The sequence below is a fragment of the Bicyclus anynana genome, chromosome Z, assembly GCF_947172395.1.
Source record: "Bicyclus anynana chromosome Z, ilBicAnyn1.1, whole genome shotgun sequence".
NCBI lineage: Eukaryota > Metazoa > Arthropoda > Insecta > Lepidoptera > Nymphalidae > Bicyclus > Bicyclus anynana.
In genome coordinates, this window is record NC_069110.1 from 12267361 (window position 1) to 12293577 (window position 26217).

Here is a 26217-nt window from a genome sequence, read left to right on the forward strand (position 1 = left end):
GGTGTTGCAAAAGAAACACAGTGTAAGTATGTCTAACGTTTCAAACCTACAGTACAAGCCTCGTGGACGGCCGGAGACGAAAGTTGATAATGAAAAATTAAAATGGAAGCAGATCCATCGCAAACCACGTCCAAGCTAGCTGCAGACTGCGGTGTTAGTGACAAAGCTGTTTTAATACACTTGAAGCTAAATAGAGAAGGTGAAAAAGCTTGAAAGGTGCGCTCATGAATTAAGTGCAGTAAACCGACAAACGAGCGTCGACTGCTGAAAAATCGACTTTATGTTTCTCCCTTACAAAACGTCAATTTCATATCATCATCATATCAGCCGATGGACTGCAGTCCACTGCAGGACATAGGCCTTTTGTAGGGACTTCCAAACATCACGATATTGAGCCACCTGCATCCAGCGAATCCCCGCGACTCGCTTGATGTCGTCAATTTCATATGTAAGGACCTAAAAATATATTCGACTTGTGTGACGAAAAAGAACTTACTTGAACATTTTCTGAGTCCCCGTCGCCTTCGCCGCCTCCACCGCGGTCATTAACGATATCCTAAAAGCAAAAAAAAAACATACACTGTAGCCTGACCACACTATCGCTAATATAAATCTAAATATAACCGTTAAATGCGTTACTCAGGCGATGAGTCACGGTTATTTTCTCAAAACTACGTAAGGAAACTTGAAATCATGACAGACCCTTGTAAGGTGCCAAGAATCGGAATTTGTGGGAATATTCAGCAAATGTCGCATTTTTCGTTTATTTATTACGATAGGCCAAAAAGATATATTATCATAAAACAGTCCTACTTTGCGTTTGCTGCGAACGGATTTTCATGCAGTTTTCACCAATAGATAAAGTAGGTAATTCATAAAGTTAATTAGGTATAAATATATATTTAAATAATCCCTTTAAGATACTACAAAACAATTCAAGGTGGGATTTCTCTTAATACGTTGTTTGCCAGATCACGCGAAGTCGCGCGACGACACCATAAAATTATCATAAAAATATACACTTTTATATGGAAACATAATTGTAGATTCCATTTGCGTCAAACGCGTTACCCGTAGAGCTAAAGACGCATAAACATTTCTATTTGTAAGAGATATTAACCAGGACTGGCGCTATAATAAGGACAAACTTTGGCAAGATTTTGCCATTTACGTTCAAATTAATGCGAAGTCACTTGCATTCTATATATACGTTTTAGGCTACGACCAAACCGCGACGTTCCGATCATCCGCGGTGGCGATCAGATGAAGTGTATGAACTTGTAGCAAACAACGTTTTTACAACAACGCGTCCTTTCAATTCATACATTACAATAGGGTAGTTGACTTGAATCAAATTTAACAATGTTAATTTCTTATAGTACATGGAATTACGGTACGAAATATATCGATATCATGAATGTTTGAAATTTTCCAAACGTCAAAAACGCTTCCAAAAGTCTGCGCGCGACTGGCGGGGCTATTATGTTTCCAGGGTTTGTGATATCTTTTACCCGCCAAGAGATAGATAGAGATAGACGACTAGATGGCGGTACTTTGGATTAGTTCCGATTTTGGCTACAAGCAAAATTATCTTGGAACTAATATTTTTGTCAAACGCTCCATTTGGTAAAGGACTGGTTAACATAACGTCATGAAACAATTTAAATATAGACCATCATGGCCGACAGCCTTTTGGCTCGTATTATCAAACAAATATTTATAAACTAAAATTTTATGTAATTACGTCTCAAAAAACGTGATATTTAATATATAAAAATGATATTTTTTTTCATGCTAGTAGAACAATACTATCATTTGATGGGCCATGTGTAGTGGTCTCAGACCAATTATAGAAGGATTGCACCCAAATTCACGAACAAAACTTTGTCTGTCAGTTTCTGAGGAAAGCAAGCTTAGTTTTGGTATCTATACTAATATTATAAAGAGGTAAAGTTTGTAAGTTTGTAAGTTTGTCACATTTTTCAAATGGGGTAATCTTCGGAACTACTGGTCCGATTTTAAAAATTCTTTCACCAGTAGAATGCTACATTATCGGGGAGTGCTATAGGCTATATTTTATATTGGTATCATATATATTAGCCGAGTTATCACAGTTTTTGTCACACAGGTCGGACTGAAAATCCTCTTAAACAGACTTATTCGCATGCGCTGCGTTAACTATTGTGTAAAATTGAAATTAATGTATGGAGACTTTATGTGTCTTTAAAAGTTCTACAAAAAAGTCCGCGACACCATATATCTATCTTCTATATATTAGCAGATATAGTACCTTTTGTGTTTTAAAAATTATTAATTTTATATACTTAGGTTTACGTCATTATTTATACAACTAAACTTTAATCCTTATTAAAATAAATTATTTAATAATCACAAGGATATTATGTCGATAAGATTTGCCCTTTACAGTATGTTAATTACTTAAATAGTTTCGGAGGTAATACAAAATTGCTAAAAGACGCAGAAATTCCGCTATATGACGCCCCGCACTTTCATTTACGTAGTTCCCGTTCCCGTGTGAATATGGGGATCAAACATAGCCTATGACACTCACAAATAACGTAGCTTTCTATTGGTAAAACAATTTTCCAAATCGGTCCAGTAGATCCAGAGATTACCTCCTACAACCACATGAACTTTACCTCTTTATATTATTAGCATAGAAGTCTCTATTTCTCTTGGTCATACCACCACTCTCGAAGGCCTGGACCGATTTTGCTAAGGGTAGGAGTAAGATAGAGAAGTTACAGGGTAGGGTAGGGTACGGGTAGGGAAGCGTAGGGGTAGTGTAGGGGTAGGGTAGGTTTAGGGCCGGGTTTAGGGTAGTGGTAGGGTGGGGTAGAGGTAGGGTAGTGGTAGGGTAGGGGTAGGATAGGCGTGAGATAGGGGTACGGGTGAGATAGGGGTAGGAAAGGGATAGGGTATGGGAAGGGGAGGGGTAGGATGGGGGTAGGGTTAGGATGGGAGTATTGTAGATGTAGGGGTTGGGTAGGGTAGGTTTGGGGTAGTGGTAGGGTAGGGGTAGTAGTAAAGTTGACATCGAAATTTACGCGGACGAAGTCGCGGGCGTCCGCTAGTTTATAATAAACTAGAAGATTTTGCCCCTTTTTTACACAATTCACAAAAACTACAAAAAATATTTTTACAGAGATTTTTACTTACGAACAAGATTACAACTATGAAAACTCGATACTATAGATGCTGTTTTTTTATAATCTCATTAGATCGTTGATCATATACTTTGACAGAAAAGTAACGTCTAGCGAGGCAGGTCCTATACAATAATTGGTCTAAGGTAGTGAAGTAGTGGTAGCTATAAGATCAAACTCACGTCCATATCGACGTGACCGACTCCGGTGGAACGTCGTTTCGGCCGTCGTCTGCGCTGGATGACGTTGAGCGCCGCTTGCGTACTCGACGGCGAGGACGAGGATTTGCTCTCTGCACTGCTTTCGCGTTCCTTTTCCTCTTCACCTGAACAGATGAGTCACATGGTACTAGGTATTTGATAAGCGCTTCAAAACCGGCACCACGGTATGGAGGCACATATCGACATGTGAAATTCTATCTATTTGAAATTGTCAATCAATCACAGTCAATGTAAGGACGTGCCAAAGACCATAATGAACATTCAAAAGATGTGCCACAAACAATCAATGTTGTGTGGTCAAGGTTGAAATTTATGAGTGAACGTTTATTGAATACTTTTCAATCACATGAATTTTTTTATGCATATATTAATAATAAAGTTTACCATCAATTGTGGTCGTCCATAGTGAAAACCGTAACCGTAGTAAAAGAGCCGTGATAGCCATGTGGATATGACCTCTGCCTCCGATTCTGGAGACTGTGGGTTCGAATCTGGTCCGGGGCATGCACCTCCAACTTTTCAGTTGTGTGCATTTAAAGAAATTAAATACCACGTGTCTCGCGTGAGGAAACCTGCATACCTGAGAATTTTCTTAATTCTATGCGTATGTGATGTCTGCCAATCCGCATTAGGCCAGCGTGGCGGACTATTGGTCTAACCCCTCTCATTCTTAGAGGAGACTCGAGCTCAGCAGTGAGCCGAATATGGGTTGATAACGACGACCCTGTATATGCAGACTTCAACATATCTCGAGACGAAAGAATGACAAATGTCGACAAATGCAGCGGAATCGAAAACATCAAAATATACGTACTAGGACGGATCTCGTCATTCGGCAACGAAGTGACGTGCGTGTTAGTAATGGCAGGGGCGGCGGCAGTGGTGTTGGCGGTAGAGGCGGAGGGCGGGCGGCGCAGCAGAACCGTCGCCTCAGCGGCGGGCGGCGCCGTGGTACGCGGCGATGACTGCTCCGCGTCTTCCAACTCGAACTGTTCCATCAACATTACTTACACATACAACATACTCGCAAAGTTTCACACTTGTGTTAGAACGAAGTTCTTTTACAGTAGACTGAAGCGGCGGCAATCGTAGCATAATAATGCCCCAAACAAAGTGCCAAAGTCACAGAAGTAATTTAAAGAATATCAGTCATGTGTTTCAAATATAAGTAATATTTTATATTCATTTCCCTTTGATAGTATGCTATGATTACGACAATGGTCCAGCTATGCAAACTATGTTACACATCGAAATTCTTTTTACGAACGCTTCGAAAACTAAAAAACGCAAGGTCACACCAACCTGCCAATGACATATTGGCAGGTTGGTGTGACCAATCGATAACGAATATCATTCGTTTGAATAAAAAGAAAACCGGCATGTAACATGACTAGAGTTGATGTTGAAATTTAAAAAAATGGAAAATTACGTTTAATCCAACTGTGTACTAAATAAAAGAGACTACAGACTTACACTGCAAATATTGCAATGAATAACAATCGGATTTAAAGTAGCAGTTTGTTAAACAATTGCAAGATCAGTAGTCGCTTGATTGTAGCAACAAAACGCACAGAAGCTGGTCCGTCTGGCATTAAAAGATAAGTAGCTTACAATAACAAACAAAAACGAAACATTTCCAAATATGTATTTGAAAATGTTTTATTGAAATCTGATTAAATCTTCGAAAAACTCGTAAGTCCATTCGAATGTCTTTAATTATAAACTTCCCCGTAACTTACCTGCGGTATACTTTATTCACATAAGATTCTTATAATTATGTGATATTCTTTTATTTGAATGCTATAATATGTTGATAACAGTATTTCATCTTGTTTTTTAATATTGACAAAGATGTACTAATCGAACCATAGCTGTAGAGTTATGTTATTTTACACACCATAGACACGAGTGAAGCACAAAAATCTACACACTTACTAAACATAGAGCATGCAACACTGATAATAATTGTAGTACAGAACATTTGAAACATATAATTTTATTACAAACAAATACGATAAAGTTAATGAATCACGGTAGTTTTTTTTAATTAGGTAGAGATATAGCATATAACACAATTACATTAAGAAGTAGAGTTGTATAATTATTACCAAATTGGTTTTTTAGAATGTCCCGATATATTTTCACTATTAAGTACCAAGAAAAGAATATGTACACATAATATTAAGTGAAAAAACAAAAACTCTTAAACGTAATGCCTGGAGATTCCTGGTTCATCATCAGACCTATCTGTAAATATTTTGATAATGTCATTTATAGTTGTTCTTTAAATTCAAACTTGTGTTAAATTTTAAAAACCAAAATGGCAAAGACAGAAAAGGAGCACTGCAAACAGAGAAAGGCGTGGCCTAACATGACATCTCATGCTAGGTGTTTGAAACACTTAGAAATGCGACAATCTAGAACAACATTATGGCCAAAACAATTACACGCGATACAATTTAGCTTGCGCGATGAAATACGTTTCGATTGACGTAAAGTGTGTAAACCATTTCGCGTCACGTAAACGTCCCTAAGTCTCGGTGAGATTTTTTTTCTTAAATTTCTTAAAATACATATAATTAGATATACCTCATATCTAATTATTATTTTTGCCTGGCACATCAACATATTCTAGCGCAACAAAGATTTCGATTTGCAAAATGTTTATGAATTGTAGCGCCAGGTTAAAATAATTTACATACAGATAATTAATTTACACGAATTAAGATACAAATATGGCCCATGTAAACAAACTTCATATCATATAAACTGTGTAAATCGAAACGTATTAAATCAATGATACAAAATAGCCGCACGGAAAACATAAATTTTGAATTATATTTCACACCATGCGTGTGTGCCCAAGGTTTAGAGCCCATGTCACTGTTACACGAATACCAACTGTTTTATAATCCTAATTTGTATATTATGCAAAATTTTACACATAATTTCAATGAAATTAAAAACCATCATCATCAAAAACAAGGGTTTCATAGGATAATGCAATTGAAGTGGATTTTCTTAATTCGTTTTACGAATATTAAATCAATACTTTAAATACTATTGCTAAGTTTAATAAATGATTTATTTATAGATCTCTATTCTCGACTAACTATATTGTGTATTTATGAATTGGTTGATTTTTAGAATGTTAAGATTTAAACCTTATGTACCTACATGAAATATAATTTTTCGTATAATACAATTACCGATGCCATTCATTTTGTATTTTTATGACAAAACAATTGGAATTCGCATAAAAGTGTAATTTGGGACTAGAAAGCGTCCGCACCTTACGTAAAGTCAGCTGACTGACGAGTTAGCCGTAGTGATTAAATCTTCGAAAAACTCGTAAGTCCATTCGAATGTCTTTAATTATAAACTTCCCCGTAACTTACCTGCGGTATACTTTATTCACATAAGATTCTTATAATTATGTGATATTCTTTTATTTGAATGCTATAATATGTTGATAACAGTATAAAAGAATATGTACACATAATATTAAGTGAAAAAACAAAAACTCTTAAACGTAATGCCTGGAGATTCCTGGTTCATCATCAGACCTATCTGTAAATATTTTGATAATGTCATTTATAGTTGTTCTTTAAATTCAAACTTGTGTTAAATTTTAAAAACCAAAATGGCAAAGACAGAAAAGGAGCACTGCAAACAGAGAAAGGCGTGGCCTAACATGACATCTCATGCTAGGTGTTTGAAACACTTAGAAATGCGACAATCTAGAACAACATTATGGCCAAAACAATTACACGCGATACAATTTAGCTTGCGCGATGAAATACGTTTCGATTGACGTAAAGTGTGTAAACCATTTCGCGTCACGTAAACGTCCCTAAGTCTCGGTGAGATTTTTTTTCTTAAATTTCTTAAAATACATATAATTAGATATACCTCATATCTAATTATTATTTTTGCCTGGCACATCAACATATTCTAGCGCAACAAAGATTTCGATTTGCAAAATGTTTATGAATTGTAGCGCCAGGTTAAAATAATTTACATACAGATAATTAATTTACACGAATTAAGATACAAATATGGCCCATGTAAACAAACTTCATATCATATAAACTGTGTAAATCGAAACGTATTAAATCAATGATACAAAATAGCCGCACGGAAAACATAAATTTTGAATTATATTTCACACCATGCGTGTGTGCCCAAGGTTTAGAGCCCATGTCACTGTTACACGAATACCAACTGTTTTATAATCCTAATTTGTATATTATGCAAAATTTTACACATAATTTCAATGAAATTAAAAACCATCATCATCAAAAACAAGGGTTTCATAGGATAATGCAATTGAAGTGGATTTTCTTAATTCGTTTTACGAATATTAAATCAATACTTTAAATACTATTGCTAAGTTTAATAAATGATTTATTTATAGATCTCTATTCTCGACTAACTATATTGTGTATTTATGAATTGGTTGATTTTTAGAATGTTAAGATTTAAACCTTATGTACCTACATGAAATATAATTTTTCGTATAATACAATTACCGATGCCATTCATTTTGTATTTTTATGACAAAACAATTGGAATTCGCATAAAAGTGTAATTTGGGACTAGAAAGCGTCCGCACCTTACGTAAAGTCAGCTGACTGACGAGTTAGCCGTAGTGATTAAATCTTCGAAAAACTCGTAAGTCCATTCGAATGTCTTTAATTATAAACTTCCCCGTAACTTACCTGCGGTATACTTTATTCACATAAGATTCTTATAATTATGTGATATTCTTTTATTTGAATGCTATAATATGTTGATAACAGTATAAAAGAATATGTACACATAATATTAAGTGAAAAAACAAAAACTCTTAAACGTAATGCCTGGAGATTCCTGGTTCATCATCAGACCTATCTGTAAATATTTTGATAATGTCATTTATAGTTGTTCTTTAAATTCAAACTTGTGTTAAATTTTAAAAACCAAAATGGCAAAGACAGAAAAGGAGCACTGCAAACAGAGAAAGGCGTGGCCTAACATGACATCTCATGCTAGGTGTTTGAAACACTTAGAAATGCGACAATCTAGAACAACATTATGGCCAAAACAATTACACGCGATACAATTTAGCTTGCGCGATGAAATACGTTTCGATTGACGTAAAGTGTGTAAACCATTTCGCGTCACGTAAACGTCCTTAAGTCTCGGTGAGATTTTTTTTCTTAAATTTCTTAAAATACATATAATTAGATATACCTCATATCTAATTATTATTTTTGCCTGGCACATCAACATATTCTAGCGCAACAAAGATTTCGATTTGCAAAATGTTTATGAATTGTAGCGCCAGGTTAAAATAATTTACATACAGATAATTAATTTACACGAATTAAGATACAAATATGGCCCATGTAAACAAACTTCATATCATATAAACTGTGTAAATCGAAACGTATTAAATCAATGATACAAAATAGCCGCACGGAAAACATAAATTTTGAATTATATTTCACACCATGCGTGTGTGCCCAAGGTTTAGAGCCCATGTCACTGTTACACGAATACCAACTGTTTTATAATCCTAATTTGTATATTATGCAAAATTTTACACATAATTTCAATGAAATTAAAAACCATCATCATCAAAAACAAGGGTTTCATAGGATAATGCAATTGAAGTGGATTTTCTTAATTCGTTTTACGAATATTAAATCAATACTTTAAATACTATTGCTAAGTTTAATAAATGATTTATTTATAGATCTCTATTCTCGACTAACTATATTGTGTATTTATGAATTGGTTGATTTTTAGAATGTTAAGATTTAAACCTTATGTACCTACATGAAATATAATTTTTCGTATAATACAATTACCGATGCCATTCATTTTGTATTTTTATGACAAAACAATTGGAATTCGCATAAAAGTGTAATTTGGGACTAGAAAGCGTCCGCACCTTACGTAAAGTCAGCTGACTGACGAGTTAGCCGTAGAGAAAGACGACTACAAAGAGTATCTAATCAACGTCCGCTGCAGTGATTATAAACTCCGACGGAAGAGAAAAGTGATGTGGAAGATAAGCTTTATATTATAAATAGATCATTGATAGGGTTAGACGCGCAAGCTGGCTCACAGTCGGCTCACAGTACGTGGAGTGTGTACGCTTCCTGAGGACCTTATTAGTGGGGTCGAGTCGCAGCCGCCAAGAGGGGCGCCTCTCGCTGTTGGCGGCAATGGTCGCGGTGGCGGTAGCGGTCGCACACGCCAGCGCTAACGTGACGGCGACGTCCTTGCCGCTCAGGGCACTGCGGGCCTACGATACGCATATAAACAGTGGCGGATATGTCCTAAGGCCCGGGCCTAGGGCGGCCAGAGGTTGAGGCCGGCCAATCGTTACAAATAATTGACTGATGATAACAACCTCTCTAAATAACACAATAATAATGCAATAAAAGTTATATTTTAGTTAACCAAGTCTGAATAGGATTTGAGTTGGAAAAAAGTAAAAGTTTTATATAATAGGTATAATATGATAGATGCTGAGAAAGCGGCAGGTGGTATGTTCTACTTGGGGCCTTGGGTGGCCAAGGTTACGAAACTGCCACTTCATTTAAATAAATTTCCAGAAGATTGCAGTGCTTACCAATAAATTTCCCGTCATTTTTAATTTGCACTGTTACTATGCGGGTGGTACAAATGTTGGAAGCTATAGAACTTTAACTTTGTTGTTGATGACAATACATTAAAATGATAGAAATAATTTGGTGCTCTCTCATATGTCACTTGGTTCTTGTGCTACTTGAAACTTTGCATACGTTTCATTTTCATTGTTTTTGGGTTGAATTACATGGAAACGATGTCGCAGTTGACTGCTAGTATTGAATACAGTTTATAAAGTATGACAATATGCGCTTTACCGAGTAATTTTATCGTACATTTATTAATAAGTAAATTATGGTTTCATGTAAAAATTATTACAACTTTTATGAAATGTTACTATTTAAAATATTAAATAATCTGTTAAATGAAAAACATGTGGGGGATATAACTCATTAATACTATTCTAAATGTTGGTAGGTAAAGTTAACCACATGGAAAAAAATACTCGACAAAAACAATCTATATACAAGTGTCATATATGCAACTTTACACAAATCAAAGGATTCTTTTTAGTTTTTTGCACTAAATGATATTATTTAACGACATTTGATTAGTGAAAGTGCAAATTTATTCAGTAAATGATAAAATCCAAACGGAATCTATTCTGTCATCACAGAATCAACGTGGTATATAGGTATATATACAATATATTATTTACAGATAAAAAGCAACACTTGATCGTAAGTTATATTAAATATGAACTATCTTAAAAAACGTTAGCGTTATTATTTATATACGAAAATTATTTACTATGATGATCTGGACATTTGACGGCCTCCGTGGCACAGTGGTGTGCGCGGTGGATTTACAAGACGGAGGTCCTGGGTTCGATCCCCGGCTGGGCCGATTGAGGTTTTCTTAATTGGTCCAGGTCTGGCTGGTGGGAGGCTTCAGCCGTGGCTAGCTACCACCCTACCGACAAAGACGTACTGCCAAGTGATTTAGCGTTCCGGTACGACGTCGTGTATAAACCGAAAGGAGTGTGGATTTCATCGTACTCCTAACAAGTTAGCCTGCTTCCATCATAGATTGCATCATCGCTTACCATCAGGTGAGATTGTAGTCAAGGGCTAACTTGTAGAGAAAAAAACTGTTCTCATCATCATAGTAACTGGCTCTATATGGGTGTAAGAACGCCACAAAACAGTACTCACTGAATCAGCGATGGAATTAACATTCGCCTTGGTCGGCGACGAAGCTTCAGTAGTTCCATTACCAGCTTTCTTCTTCACCAGTTGCTCGGCTGACTTTAGCTCGTCGAGTGTCACGCCCTGTGTGGAGCGCCGCGTCTCTCTAACACGCTTTGCGTGCACCTTCCTCTGTGTCTCGCTCTCCTCATCACGCACTGGCGGTACGAAGGACCTATAACCGTCATTCGTGTTAACCATTGTACATATGTGTACAGTACACTGTACAACTCCATCACTAACGAGCAATGACAAAAACACACGCACACACAAGCTAAATAGTCAATATGCATGCTATTTGAATTGAGCCCAGATCTTTTGTTTTTGCTAAGTATTACGAGTAATTCCTATCATCATCATCATTCAACCCATATTCGGCGCACTGCTGAGCTCAAGTCTTCTCTTAGAATGAGAGGGGTTAGGCCAATAGTCCACCACGCTGGTCCACCACGCTGGCCCAATGCGGTTTGGCCTTCACCGTTTTTAAACCGTGTGATACACGTAATATTTAATTTTTAAAATTCACACAACTAAAAAGTTGAAGGTGCAAGCCCCGAGCCGGATTCAAACCCACACCCTTCGAAATCTGAGGCAGAGGTAATATCCACTGTGCTATCACGGCTCTAATCTGGGTAATTCCTATATTATTTTAGTTTACACTATGAATTTAAATTACTAAAGAGTGCGTGCCAATCCGCATTTGGCCGGCGTGTTGGACTTACCTATTCTGTGAGTAGACTCGTGCTCAACAGTGAGCCGAATATGGGTTGTCAATGATGATGAAAGAGTGCGTAAAATCCGGGGAAATTCAATAATAGTTAAACGTTCGTTATTGGTCCGCTCGAAATGTGACGGACTTTTCTATTGGTTGCCTGAACTTGAACGTAATACGTTCACAAGTTCAGGCAACCAATAGATAAGTCTTTTGATATTTGGGATGTCAACGTCCACATTCTCAAAGCGCGCTAAATATTGGAATTTTACTTTTATTGTGATTTTCTTTAAAAACATGCACCTTTCCCATTAATTATTAAAATATGTGTTTCGTTGACTAAAATATTATACTACTAAAAAAAACATGCAAAAAAATAAATAAATTTGGGTACGTTTAACATACATGCGTGATAAAAAAATGCTCTAGAAATCCGCAAATCAAGTATCTGTCAACAGAAGATAAAGCGCTACACCTACTCTACAGTAAATTCAACACACATAATTTATTTGGATACAAGATTCATCGTTATTTCCGCCTACTTCAGTTTACTTTTGACTAAATCAGAAGGCCTATCATCACGGCATTTCTTAAAACGCAAGAATCGATTATATCGCTTTCTCTTTCGTTGCGACGGAAAGAAAGAGAAACCTATATTTTAGATTCCGCCGTTATTAGTCACATAGCCAGATAGAGATATGTAAAATGTACATAAAAATAGAATCTCCATTTGCCAACTTATACACCTAGTCGGTTATATATTACTGTGATAAATTAATTATTTAATAAGTGGGTCTATTATTTAATTTAAGACACTAAAGTGCATATGAAGAACTTAATTAGAAAAAAATATCTTTGACTCTATCAAACACAAAGTAAGATTTTTTCTAGTATTTTATTTTTATAAGATTCTATTGAGATATCGGCCAAAACATTGTTACACCCTACATAATTCGTTTCTGACATCTGTCATACAAATACAAAAAAAATTACATAATTTGTAACAGTGCAGTGATGGCTTATAAAAAATTGGCGTGTGAGTTATTTAACACTACACTTAGCTACTAATAATAACATTAATTTTGTACTGTTACGGTGATAAAACTATATTATTTTTTAATAATATTAAAAAAATAAATAAAAATAAATTCAATGCCGCTTCATCAAGCGTCCATTAGGTTACTAGTCAGAAAAGCATCGAACCGGCCATACTTTTTGTATTCGTATAGTCTCGTATCCAAATAAACAACTATTTAAGCTACAATTTCACTGGTACTTGAAGAAATTCTTGAATATGTTCCCAGGCGACAGTTTGGTAGGGGTTGCCGAGCTCGGTGTTGAATTGCTACTGTTCGACTCTACGCTCTCCGCGGAGCTGCGATGTACACAACAAGAATACAGTTACCCCATACTGTACAACATACACTACAACATACAGTGGCGTGCACAAGGTTTTTAAGGTAGGCACTAGACCATCGATTCCCAAAGTGGTCCAGGTGGACCCCCAGGTGTCTACGGAAGACATCTATTGATATTGAAGTGGATTCATACCGAATGGGGAGTTTTCTAAATAAAATAATTTGTGAATTGATTGCTTCCTTGTGCTGTGAGTAGATATCAAACATTAAAGTTGGCTGAAATAACTTTTTCCCTGTACAATATTACTTTTTGTCATCCACTCACAGCACAATCAATTAGTTAATTTAATTAAGTAATCAATTCTCACTACTTTTTTTAAACTGTTATTTTGTGGTTACTGTTGGTTCAGCTGCAACGAAAATTTCCATAGGTAAATCTAATCACATTTTTGGCGAGTTTTGGATATAAACTTAGCAAGGGTCCACCGGAACCAGTCAAATTAGAAAGTGGTCTATGAGAAAAAAAGTTTGGGAACCTCTGCACTAGACGAACAAATTTTACAAAATGGAAAACCCCTTCACCAATACAGTTTCGCAATTAGCCCATATTTTTTTTTTCGTCCACGTTCATCTATGAAATGCACGCCACTAACAACAAGGTATTCAATGCTCTAAGAACAAAACAGACCCAAAACCTGTAGTCTACTCTACTACAATGATTAGTACTGAATTTGAGATAACGATTCCCCATGCATTTATTTTTTTAAAACCCCAACGTAAAAAAGAAGTGCGTTACAAGTTTGGCTCATCTATCGCCACAGGTATTTTATAGTAGTCTGTGTTTATTGGTCCCAAATGTTTCAGGATCAAGACAATATTTCTTAGCACGATATTGGTATTTGGCGTCCTGAAACTACAGAATATAAAACTATTAGTGTGGCGACAGATCATGTAAAGAAAAAGTAAACTATAAGAGGTAAAGTTTGTAGGGTTGTCTGAATTTTAGTTAACCCGATTTTGAAATTTATTTTACCAATAGAAAGCCACATCATTTGTATGTGTATTTGAGGCTATATTTTATCACCTTATTACCACGTAAACTATGCAGGTTAGGTTATAGTCTGCGTCTACGCAGGTAAAACAGCTGGATACGCCAGGTTGTTTACCTCCTAAAAGTCTGCGTCTACGCAGGTGATACTGAGGGATACGCTAGGTTGTTTATCTCTTAAAAGTCTGCGTCTACGCAGGTGATACTACGGGATATGCTAGGATGTTTACCTCCTAACAGTTTGCGTCTACGCAAGTGAAACCGCAGGATATGCTAGAATGTTTACCTCCTAATAGTCTGCGTCTACGCAGGTGAAACCGCAGGATATGCTAGGATGTTTACCTCCTAATAGTCTGCGTGGTGGTGGTAGAAGCGGCGGTGGGACTGGTAGTGGCCGGCGAACTCCACGTGTTTACTTCTCTTTCTCTTCTATCCGCATTTGTTCTACGCAAACATAGATAAATAGCATTAGAAAAATCAATTCAATAATAAAAAAAAACACTCAATTGAATTTCTTCAAGACAAACAGTATATTCTTTTACAGGGCAAATACCCCAAAAATTGTTATTCAGTAATATATATATATATAAATGAATATTTATAATCAAGTCAAAAAAGGGTTATTGACAGCTAATAGAGGATATACATTAGCGTTACGCGCCGTAATAAAACATTGTCCCCGAGAAAGTTGTTACGTCCGTTACGTCTTGAGCAAAAATGTGTAACAACGAAATCTTTTCTCGCTTTTCACAAACAAGTACTGTAAATACTCACTTTAAGAGATATTTTTCTACGAGCAAAGTCACTAAGCGATGTTAGCGATTTAAAGCTTTACTTGTCAATGACCTTACAAATTAGCATTTTACCATCTTAGATTCAATAACAATTGATACAGTCAAACACATATAACAGACAAAAGATACAAAGCACATAAAACAAAGTTACTCTTGAAACACTAATATACAAATAAATTGATCAAAATGAAACATTATCTACTAACACCATGGTATACATTACATTATTTTTTAATAGACATTAGAAAATGTTTAGAGAAAGATTTTCATGAAAGTTGGTTACAAACATTAAAATGGGTTAAACTGTGGACGCACATTGGTTTCTACTTTGATAATGAAACAATTAGTTTACAATGTATTCTCACAGAAGTTGAAAAAGTCGAAACGCGGTCTCTTGTATAATATGATGACAGGTTTAATTTTAATTTTAATGTGTAACATCTTTCCAACAATTGTGAATGAAAAGGATATATACACGTAACAAAATGCCAGAAAAGCGCACATCGTTTAACAGTGGTGTAAAATTATATAATAGACGTCATAAAGCTTTTACCCGACTATACCGTTCGTACACCCTGCATACAAGACAAACAAAAATGCGGTTTATGGTTTCGTAACAATGACAATTGTTCTGTTAATTTATGTGGGAAGTCATCTAGTTATAACATTACTCCAATAAATAAATAATTTGTGTAATACAAATTTTACAGTTGACATAAAGTTCTAGTAAAGATTTCAATAAACAAGCTGTAACTCTTTAATGTCTTTTTTTTTTTGACTGCAAGAAGAGTTATTAAAATCCCTTTTTTATTAATTATTTAATACTATTTGGTTGAAAACGAATACGCTCTCGAAATAGCCAATCAAAACGCATTTTTTGTTGCGTACGTATTCTCTTTTACCCGCCTACAGATAGATAGAGAGATACGGCAAGATGGCGTCATTAAATTAGTTCCAATTTCACTCACGGGCACCAGTAAAGCTGTCAGATTTAAACTCGATATAAAAAAAAAATACGTGTGGCACTTGGGGGCTGATATTTATTTATTTATTTTATTTATGCAGTATTTTTTTTTAAAAGAATAAATAAATTAAAAATAATGTCTTTACGTTGAGCTGGAATAGAACTATGGTTTAATAAGTTTGCCATCTAGTTTCGCACCACTTGTTGGTTTGGATGTTAGGTTTATTTTCGTTACGGAATTTTTGAATCGGTCGCCACGCTCAAAGCTATGGCTAAAAGGTGAAATATTGTTGTGAGTAGTCAGATATTACACTCAATCGAATAACATAGCCTATTTGATGCATTGTGCAATACCAATCTAGAAACCAATGTGGACCCCAAACGCCACAGCACCTGGTCGGAACATCCTCGTTAGTAGTGTCAGCCGCATTGTTAGTAGCCTCCAGACTTTGTTTTTTTCTTAGCTCGATTGAAGCCAACGTCGACTGCGGCACTGGCGGTATAGACGGACACGAGGACGCCTTTATACGCGCCGTCACGTCTCGGTATCGTTGATAGAAACTGTTTACACAACACACAAGCATGCTACATAATGTATGTACAGACACAGTTTGCAGACTTCGGATGGCGTGACAGGTTGACCTACTGATTGAAATACACGTTAGCGTGAATATGAGCGGCATTACTTTACATATGTCGTGTAAATTAGCATGAATGTCATTTGGAACATGCCATTGCCTATTTTATTGCAACAAATGTGACGAGTTAATAATGGTATTATTTAATAAAGAAAAGAAAAAAAAATGTAAAGTAAAAAATGCATAAAGTAAGGTTCCGTGGTTAAGTTATTGATAGGGTAGAATTCACCAGTTGACATTTTTTAAAGAGTGCTTAATTTTTCATTATTCTTCTACTAGATTAAAAAAAATATCATATTTTTTGGAGACATGAATAGATAAAAAAAATTATTTTTGAATGTTTTTTTGACAATATGAGCCAAAAGCTATCATGGTCTATATTTTATCTGTTTCATGTCGTCCCGTAAACACTAAACCTTAACAAAACGATTTGGTGTTTGACAAAATTGTTAATTACTATTTAGTTTGACGTTTACTTCTTTAGTGACATCAAGTAACTACGTGACGTCGAGAAATGGACGACAGCATTTTTGACGTTTGAAAAAAAACTTTTTATACTAAGTTTTCTATGAAATCCTTAACTTTTATTAATTAATGTCGATGTACTATACGAAAATAATATTGTTTTTATTGAATTTTATTGAGTCAAGAGACCTTTTGTAGATCTTTTGTAAGGATTTCCGATACACAACGCTCTCGAGAGTGAGACTCATTCATGCACATGCATGAGTTACTGTATGAAAGTGGTGACGTCATTGGTCGTATAATTGTACCTTTGAACTATGGAAAGTTAGAAGATATGAATAACTTTTTTATTCAAAACTGTCTATTTGCATTATTGTCTATTATTTTCTACAATATTATAATTTTTTCTGTTTTGTTTAGTATTTTTGTTTGAAAGTAATCATCTAGTTAGCGTAAGTGGTGGGGGTCATTAATTATTGTACATCATATTGAAAGTGCGGAGTTTTAAATATGATGTACAATTTAATAATAATTATTATTTAGCCACGGAACCCTAATCGATGCAATTAACATAAGAATGGCAATTCAGTTAACAGACAATGACAAGTCACAGAAAATAAATGTAGTGTAGAATGACAACTCATGCATAAGTATAATAGGCTAGTTGACACTTTTTTTAATAATCTTAAATATTCATTAGCATTCTACTAGATTGAAAAAAAAACATTATATTTTTTAAGCTTGAATACATTACAGTTTTACTTTAAAAAAATTTTTGACAGAACAAGCCAAAACACTGTCGGCCATGACTGACATATTTTAACTGTTTCGTGACGTCACGTAAACATTAAACCTTAGTCATACGGTTTACTGTTTGACAAAATTATTATTTAATAATTAGTTTGACGTTTATTCTTCAAGTAACAGCGTGACGTCACAAAAATGACGACAGCATTTTTGACGTTTGGAAAAATGACATCAACGTCAAAAATTGAATAATTGATACATAATTTTTAAATTGTTTTCTATGAAATCCTTAACTTTCAGACCCACCCATTATTCCACGTACTACACGAAATCAATATTGTTTATATTAAATTTGATATGAGTCAACTATCCTATTCTGTAATGTATACTTTTGGGCGTATTTTAGTAATATCAAACATGTGTCCCCACCATACGAGTTACGCCACCCTAAGCAACACGCATTGGACAGGACAATCTATACGCAAACCTATTCCATCTACAACAGTACAAATGTGCACTGCACATATGTTTAACTAACTCTTTGTACTCCCGTACGACGTTTTGCTGTAACGTGTTGAACTGACTAACTAAAACTTTGACAAGGGCTCCTTGCACTGTATTTCTGAAATAAACACGTCACGTATACATTATACGAACTGATTAATCGATAATATAAGATCTGAAGTTAGCATTGTGGTTATTAGTTTTATGCCCTAAGCTTTTGAATAATTTAAATACAAAAATGAAATATTCAAAAATTTCATACCCGTCATTTGTGTAGTGACAGCAGTGGAAGCACAAAATGAACATGTCTCAGATTTAAAAATAATAAAAGAAAATATATTTTATGCAACGTAAGCGTTGTGTGTTGCTTGCACTAAACAAATGATAGCGAGATGTTTTGATGGAAATGACGTTTTAGTACATCTGATAACTGCATGCCAAAAGTTTTTACACCCGAGTGAGGCAATAGCTACAAAAAAAACTTACGTCTTATCATTTTCAAAGCTGTGTGTTCTTCTGAGTATTGTATCACTGTCCACGTTGTTGTTTGTGGGCTTGTTGTCACCTGGAATATGATAAACAACCAATGAGTATTATATTAGTCGAAAAATATACACAATATATAAGGGATGTCAAAAACTGTCATTGTTTTTTAAATTGTATATAAATTAGCTAATAGTAAAGAAATTTTGTAAAAGTAACAGGGTATCTGCTATCATTACTTTCGGAGCTACAGGGATTTAAAGGGTCAGATTTGATTTTTGATGATTTGGATCCCTAAAAAACGGCCCATACAAAATGGTACGATTCAATGACGTCGTAGATCATAATTATCGTTAGATTTGTATTAAAAATGAAATAAAAATTACTAATATCTTTTTATTTGTGCGTTTAAACGTGATATTTTCCAATAAATGAACTATAAACAGTTCATTTATTGGAAAATATCACGTTTAATGTAAGGAAGCTAAAACTGTTTGATTTTTAATATAATTATGATAAAAGATTTTTAATAGATTTTGAAATTTTATAATCTTATTTATTTTGCAAATATCTGGGCAATGTTTGCTTTTTATGTATAAATTAGTTAACATTGACCATATTTACCCGAATGTATTATAAACATCAATATATTAAACATTGATATTCTATAGCTTAGCAAATTGGCGTGTTTCATACCGGCAAGCGATTTAGCGTTCCGGTACGATGTCGTGCAGAAACCGAAAGGGGTCTTTTTATCCTACTCCTAACAAGTAGCCCACTTTCATCTTAAATTGCATCATTACTTATATCATGTGAAATTGTAGACAAAGCCCAACTTGTAAAGAAAACAAAAAAAAGTCAAATGATAGCACTCACGTCCATTATCTTGCTGCCTGTTACGGAAGGAGGCGGAGCGTCGCCACGACGGCGCCTCGTCCATCGCCTCGTTATCTGCGACGGGTTCCGCAGACTCGGGGGAGGGCGCGCGGCCCTTCGGCGGCTTGCCGTCCGACACCTTGGGGATGATCTCCGGCGCACTTGCCGGTTTGTCTAAAATAACATCAATGGATCATCATGAACATCAGCCTATTTTAAAAGCCCACTATAGCGTCTGGCCCTATATATGGCCTATAAATAAATGAATGAAAATACACTTTATTGTACACCACAAAGAAACATACAATACAGAAAAATAATGGAAAAAAACAAATTGCACAATAGGCGGCCTTATCGCTAAAAAGCGATCTCTTCCAGGCAAACTAAATGCCTATATACTATATGGACCTCAAAAGAAGGCTCAGAGTCACACAGCGGGCGATGGAACGAGCTATGCTCGGAGTCTCTGCGTGATCGAATCAGAAATGAGGAGATCCGCAGAAGAACCGAAGTCAATGACATAAGTTAACGAGTCACGAAACTGAAATGGCAATGGGAGCTGATAAAGGCACATAGTTCGAAGAGCCGATGGACATTGGGGTCCCAAGATGCTGGAATGGCGACCCTGGACTACAAAGCGTAGTGTTGGTCGACCCCTACCAGGTCGACTAATGACATCGAGCGAGTCGCAGGGATTCGCAGGATGCAGGCGGCTCAGTTACAATCAATCAGATAATATGATGATGATGATGATCATCAATATCAACCCATATTCGGCTCACTGCTGAGCTCGAGTCTCCTCTCAGTATGAGAGGGGTTAGGCGAATAGTCCACCACGCTGGCTCAATTGGGATTGGCAGACTTCACACTCGCAGAGAATTAAGAAAATTCTCAGGTATGAAAGTTTCCTCTCGATGTTTTCCTTCACCATGAGACACGTGATATTTAATTTCTTAAAATGCACACAACTGAAAAGTTTGAGGTGCATGCCCCAGACCGGATTCGAACTCACACTGTCCGGAATCAGAGACAGAGGTCATATCCACTGGGCTATCACGGCTCTCTATTTTTATGGTTTTTGAAAAAGTGATGATGATGATACTAACCGTTAATAACATTATCTGTATTGCCAGTAATTTCTAGTTCGACCCTCTTGACGTCGTGTCGTGGTGGACTCCTCTTGCGTTTGTTGTTATTATTGTTGTTGTTGTTGTTGATACGGCGCGGCGCTTCCAGTGAAGCTTTAGCGAACCACGCAGATATCGACGGGTCCACGAGATCCAAACAGGTTTGTCCCTGAAAAATTACATTAAATATAAATAAATTAATAAAAAAAAATATATGATAAAAAAAGCCTTTATTGCTGATTTTGTTTACAGTATAGCTATTAATTTTCAAAATTACATTATTCGATTATAAATTAAAAACAACGGTCTCATGTAAGTAGTTTGTAACGTTTTGTATTTTGTAGAACTTTACAACTATTTTTATGCTTTTTGAAAAAGTGAAGGCATTTATTCGATAGAGCTCATTCTGCTCTGCAAAACTGTGCTAATCGCATTGTTGAGTAGATATTTTTTAAGCTTAGAAAATATCCAAAAGGTAAGTAAAAATCCATAATTCAAAACCTACTCTTCTACACTTTTCGACCAGAACTGAAAAAGCCTGAGAAACGCTGAAAGTGCTTTACTCTAACGCAGCAACATCAGGTATTTAACTCAAAATATTCCCATCCAATGAAAAAAAGTATTTTTGTACATACATAAATACATTATAGCTTGTTCATGTGTAAAAATTAAGGAGGAAAAGAAATGCAAATATATTGTCACCATCTGGGCATGTTAATGGTTTCTAAGCAACGGTTTTTCATAAACAGGTCTTACGTCTCCCTCTGTATAATCCTACTAATATTATTAATGAGAAATTTTGTATGGATGTTTGTAACTCTTTAACGCCGCAACTACTGAACCTATTTGGCTGAAATTTTCAAATTCCATGGCCACTTTTATCCCGACAAAATGCCTGGTTTTTGCGAGATTTGCAAAAAACTGAATTCCACGCGGCCGAAGTCGCGGGCTTCCGTTTAGTTCTAAATAATTTAACAATCAAAAGAAACAGCAAACTACTAATGTATTGACGTTCCTTTGTGTTACACACAAAAGTGTTAGTCCTGTCAAAATACTACTACAGAGGCAAACAAAAAGCTGGAACCTCTAGCCGGTTGGTGTAAGAAGAAGTCTTTCTTAATATTCAATCAGTAATTTTTCTAAAGCTACTTGTTATATTGGCCTACTTTTGAGAGACCTAATTCTCTATGGAGGTCATTATTGTTCGCTAAGTATAGTTTTTAAACAATGTAAGAACAAAAAAGTTTCTAACCGAGTAGTTTTTCAAATTCGGATCTGCACCATGTTTTAATAACAACTCCGCAGCGTCCTTTTGGCCCCAAAGCGCTGCAGCGTGCAGTGGTGTCCAGTCCTCGTAATCAACACAGTTTGGCTCAACGTTGCACTTCTCTAGGAGTATTTTTGCCACCTGTGTGCAAATAAAAAAGTAGGTTATATAAGTAAAAACTTATAGAACCAACTTCAAAGACAAAGGTAAACATAAAATTACTAAACTAAATAAAAATGAAATGGCACCAATATCAAAGTATAGTATTTTTAAAATTGTTTTAATAAATGACAAAGTTATGAGGTAACAAACCTTACAACAAAAAAAGTCGAATTAAGAACCTCCTCCTTTATTTTAAAGTCGGTTTAAAATTATGACGAATATCTTAGCATTCCATGAATTCTCAGTTTGGATTCTTGGTATATCGTGTAATAGGAAAAAAACTCTGAGCAGAATTTGGGGCTGACCGGCTGTAGGGTTAAGGAATTTCTTCATGACATATCAACAGTCTGGGCAGGGAAGCAGCATGAGCGAAAAAGAGTCTCCATTCATGAAGTCCTCCCTGCCCAGCCATATTTGGTAGGACCCCACAAGAGCAGCTTTGGATACCTAGTTTAAATAACTTGCTGCATTTGTAGTCAGGCCAAGATCTTTAATCAGGTCAAAGAGGGATTTAGCGGGTATGTTTCTCTATTATTCATATTCATATAAACTAACTACATCAGTCATTTTTGATTTTTTAGTTAATTTATTGAATTTAATGTCTTTATTAGTTGATTAAATTTGTTATCTTTCGAATATTATGATTGTAAACAAAAAATTTTTAAAAATAAATGAAGGAAACTAAATTGATGATACAAATTCCATTTCAAGGAACAAAGAAATATACAGGTAATGTATTATCATTGTGTCATTCCATACAATCGATAACTAATGATAGCAGAAAGTTTCATTGTCAAGTACGACAAACTTTTAACTACCAATCTACGTGAAACATGATGTTAAATTTCCCACGCAAACATTAATTATTTATTGATAAAGAACAGTACATGCTACAATTGCAAGTATTATCAAAAACGTTATATAAGTTGTCGAGAATAATCGACCTAACGTTAATGTAGACTTTATTAGTTGATATATAAACATCCATTTTAAATGATGCACAGAACTAGAAGGATTGTGATGAACCACTGCCTATACAGGAGCAACAATTAGCAGGACACTCTAGAGGAACATGCTCTACCTATACTCGTTTCTCTTGTTATTTTGAGTACATCGGCAACCATACTGGGCAACAGTAACCTTGCTTGGCGACAGTAATAAACATGGCAACATTGCCTCCCTAAACGAGTTCAGAAAAAAGAATTGTACTGCTATTTAACACGTTCGCTGCGGCACTGATTTTTCTGTACTTTTCTCTGGTGCGGTACGAGGTTTTCTGACCTCATACGAGAACTTTATGTGGTCCGTTACGAGGTCCATCGACCTCCTAACTCTTGAAGACGCACGAGGTCAATTGTGATGAACAAAATGATTATTCACAAAATAAAATAAAAATGCTAACATCATAATATCCCTTCGCCGCCGCGACGTGCAATGGTGTACCACCCGTCTTTGGATCCCTCACTTCAACGTAACCGTTCTTCGCCCAATTTTCCGCGTCACGCGTCAGTGCATCAACTTCCGCATGTCTTGATTTATGACAATTAATACCTGTAACAATTAACAAATGGCTATTACGGTTCATACATTCAGTTTTCGGTATAAAGGTCTTAGCTCATTGAACCCACCAGGCGCCTGATGAGACTGCCTCGCCTCGAGCGTTTAACAATCTTCTATGGAGCACGCACGCCTCGCATTTGCAGTACCCGAATGGATGCTTGCTGTCTGAGAGTGGTTCACGCGTGATGCACCGATATTACAGATGTGTGAAGATCCATCACAAACTACTAATTTACTCGCAGATAACGCGATGCTCACTCGTTCACCACACAATGTTTAACTGGTTAACAACGCGGCCTTTAACCGTGGACTATGGACAACGAGTGGAAACCGACCAATAAAATCAAGCGCCGAGTGACTCTCATGAGCTGACCTTTAGGCCTTTGATAAAACTGATGGATCTAACCAATCAGGTTAAGTTATACAATACTAGCTGACGCCGCGCGGTTTCACCCGTGTGGTTTCCTTCACGAAAAATACGGGGATACTTTATAGCCTATAGCCTTCCTCGATAAATGGGCTATCTAACACTGAAAGAATTTTTCAAATCGGATCAGTAGTTCCTGAGATTAGCGCGTTCAATCAAACAAACAAATAAACAAACTCTTCAGCTTTATAATATTAGTATAGATGACATGCAACATACAAGATAGATGCATTACTATAGTAAGCCATATTTATTTTATCTTTTATATAACAAAATGAGAATTAGGCTAACATTCAAAATGGTAATTTGAAAAATAACAGTCTCAGTCAGGAGTTTTGAATGCTTGCTAGGAAAATTTTTAATTGCAACAACTAACCATTTTCTATGATAACTTTTTCCAAGAGATCCTTCATTTTTGCAGTATCTGCAATGTCCAAAGGCAGTTCTCCGTCATAGTTCACGGCCGCAACATCGGCGCCGTTGTCAATGAGGTACCTGTAATCACACAGTTTACCACACAGTTGTAGTACAGCTTACGAAGAAATGTAAGGGACTTCCTTATGCTACATTTACATGCTTGGCAAGTCTCGACAAGCGTCGGCTACTACCAGTATGTAAATAGGATGTTTGGCTTGCGTGAACTGGTCGCCGCTTGTCGCCGATCCTGGCTAGCGTCGGTTTTTGAAAACAGATCAAAGAAATTTGCACGTTGGCCCGCTGTTCATTGTTGCTTGCGTCAATCAGTTGTTTTACTATCAAATTAAAAACAATTTAATTTGTTTCTTACATATTAGTTACAGTCTATGCATTTTATACATCCACCAAAAAGTTCGGCAAAGAAAATCTCTGCCGAACTTTTTGCTTCCCTTGCTTTTGTAAATATTTTGAATAAAACTAAGACAAGCCAGACGCAATTGCATTCGTGCGAATGTTACATTACAGAAAAATACGAGAACATTTTAGCGTTCTGGCGAGCATTCCAGCGAGCAGATTTGCTTGGAATGGAAACATCGAATAGAGTGTTCGCTAGAATTCTCAAGATGGTCGTAGCAATATCTGGCTCTATGCTTGGCTCGGCTCGTTGTTCAGTTCGACAAATATAAAAACGGCGAATGCTCGATGTTCAAGTGGATGTTCAAGTCTGTCAGCACCTTTAGATTTTAATAATGTTCAAAAATATGCAGGCATGGTTGCGTATGTAAATGTGTTAAAATTTGTGAGACGTCGTCATTCAGCATTCGATTAATTGGTTCTCTTTCCCAAATAAAATATTTCGCTCATCTTTGGCGGGTGGTGGAATAAAAAGCTAAAGGATGCATCACACATATCCTAATGTATCCTAAGACTTCTTTTGTCAAAAATTCAATGTGGGCCATGGTGTTAAAGATTTTTGAACCTTACTACTTTCAATAAAAACATTTTATACACATATTATGCTGAACATTGACGGGGATATAATGAGTTACAAATGAAATAAACGGCCAAGCGGTACATTAGATATGTCTTCTATTTACCTATTGCTATTTTTATACTTTTCATTTACCTACTCTCTGACACCCATCGTAACTGGCATGACAAAACTGAGTGTGTACCATATAAAAACTGACCAAAGGGTACATGAGTAATTAGCATGAGTTATAAAATATGTCACCGTAGTGAGAACAATTAACAAAATACAATGAATAGACACCACAGGATCTCCCTAACATAACAGGGTCACATGACTCAGCCCTTGTTTACATTAACTCATTATCGACTCGTCTATTGAAAGCTACGAATCCATGTCATTTGTTGTGTTTCAAATGTATATAATATTACATTTGCTATGCTCATATTACCTTCTATTTTAAATACTAATATACTAGCAG

At 35.9% G+C, this 26217-nt stretch overlaps 1 protein-coding gene across 6 annotated transcripts in view; it reads right to left on the minus strand.

Annotated features, from left to right (window-relative positions):
• The window catches only part of LOC112049109 (protein phosphatase 1 regulatory subunit 12A), a 107474-nt gene that overhangs the window by 60742 nt on the left and 20515 nt on the right, over nucleotides 1-26217 (minus strand). For 2 of the 6 annotated variants that reach the window (XM_052890462.1, XM_052890460.1), the window contains exons 3-15: nucleotides 24726-24844; nucleotides 23765-23913; nucleotides 22186-22341; nucleotides 20913-21102; nucleotides 19807-19980; nucleotides 18934-19012; nucleotides 16487-16654; nucleotides 14678-14779; nucleotides 14084-14200; nucleotides 11185-11392; nucleotides 4203-4377; nucleotides 3350-3492; nucleotides 497-556 (exon numbers count right to left, since the gene is read on the minus strand). In XM_052890462.1, the coding sequence (XP_052746422.1) occupies nucleotides 497-556; nucleotides 3350-3492; nucleotides 4203-4377; nucleotides 11185-11392; nucleotides 14084-14200; nucleotides 14678-14779; nucleotides 16487-16654; nucleotides 18934-19012; nucleotides 19807-19980; nucleotides 20913-21102; nucleotides 22186-22341; nucleotides 23765-23913; nucleotides 24726-24844 (1840 nt within the window). Of the gene's footprint in view, nucleotides 1-496; nucleotides 557-3349; nucleotides 3493-4202; nucleotides 4378-11184; nucleotides 11393-13205; nucleotides 13305-14083; nucleotides 14201-14677; nucleotides 14780-16486; nucleotides 16655-18933; nucleotides 19013-19806; nucleotides 19981-20912; nucleotides 21103-22185; nucleotides 22342-23764; nucleotides 23914-24725; nucleotides 24845-26217 lie in introns of all 6 variants that reach the window. The other 4 variants (XM_052890461.1, XM_052890464.1, XM_052890463.1 and 1 more) reach the window with 4 other exon arrangements.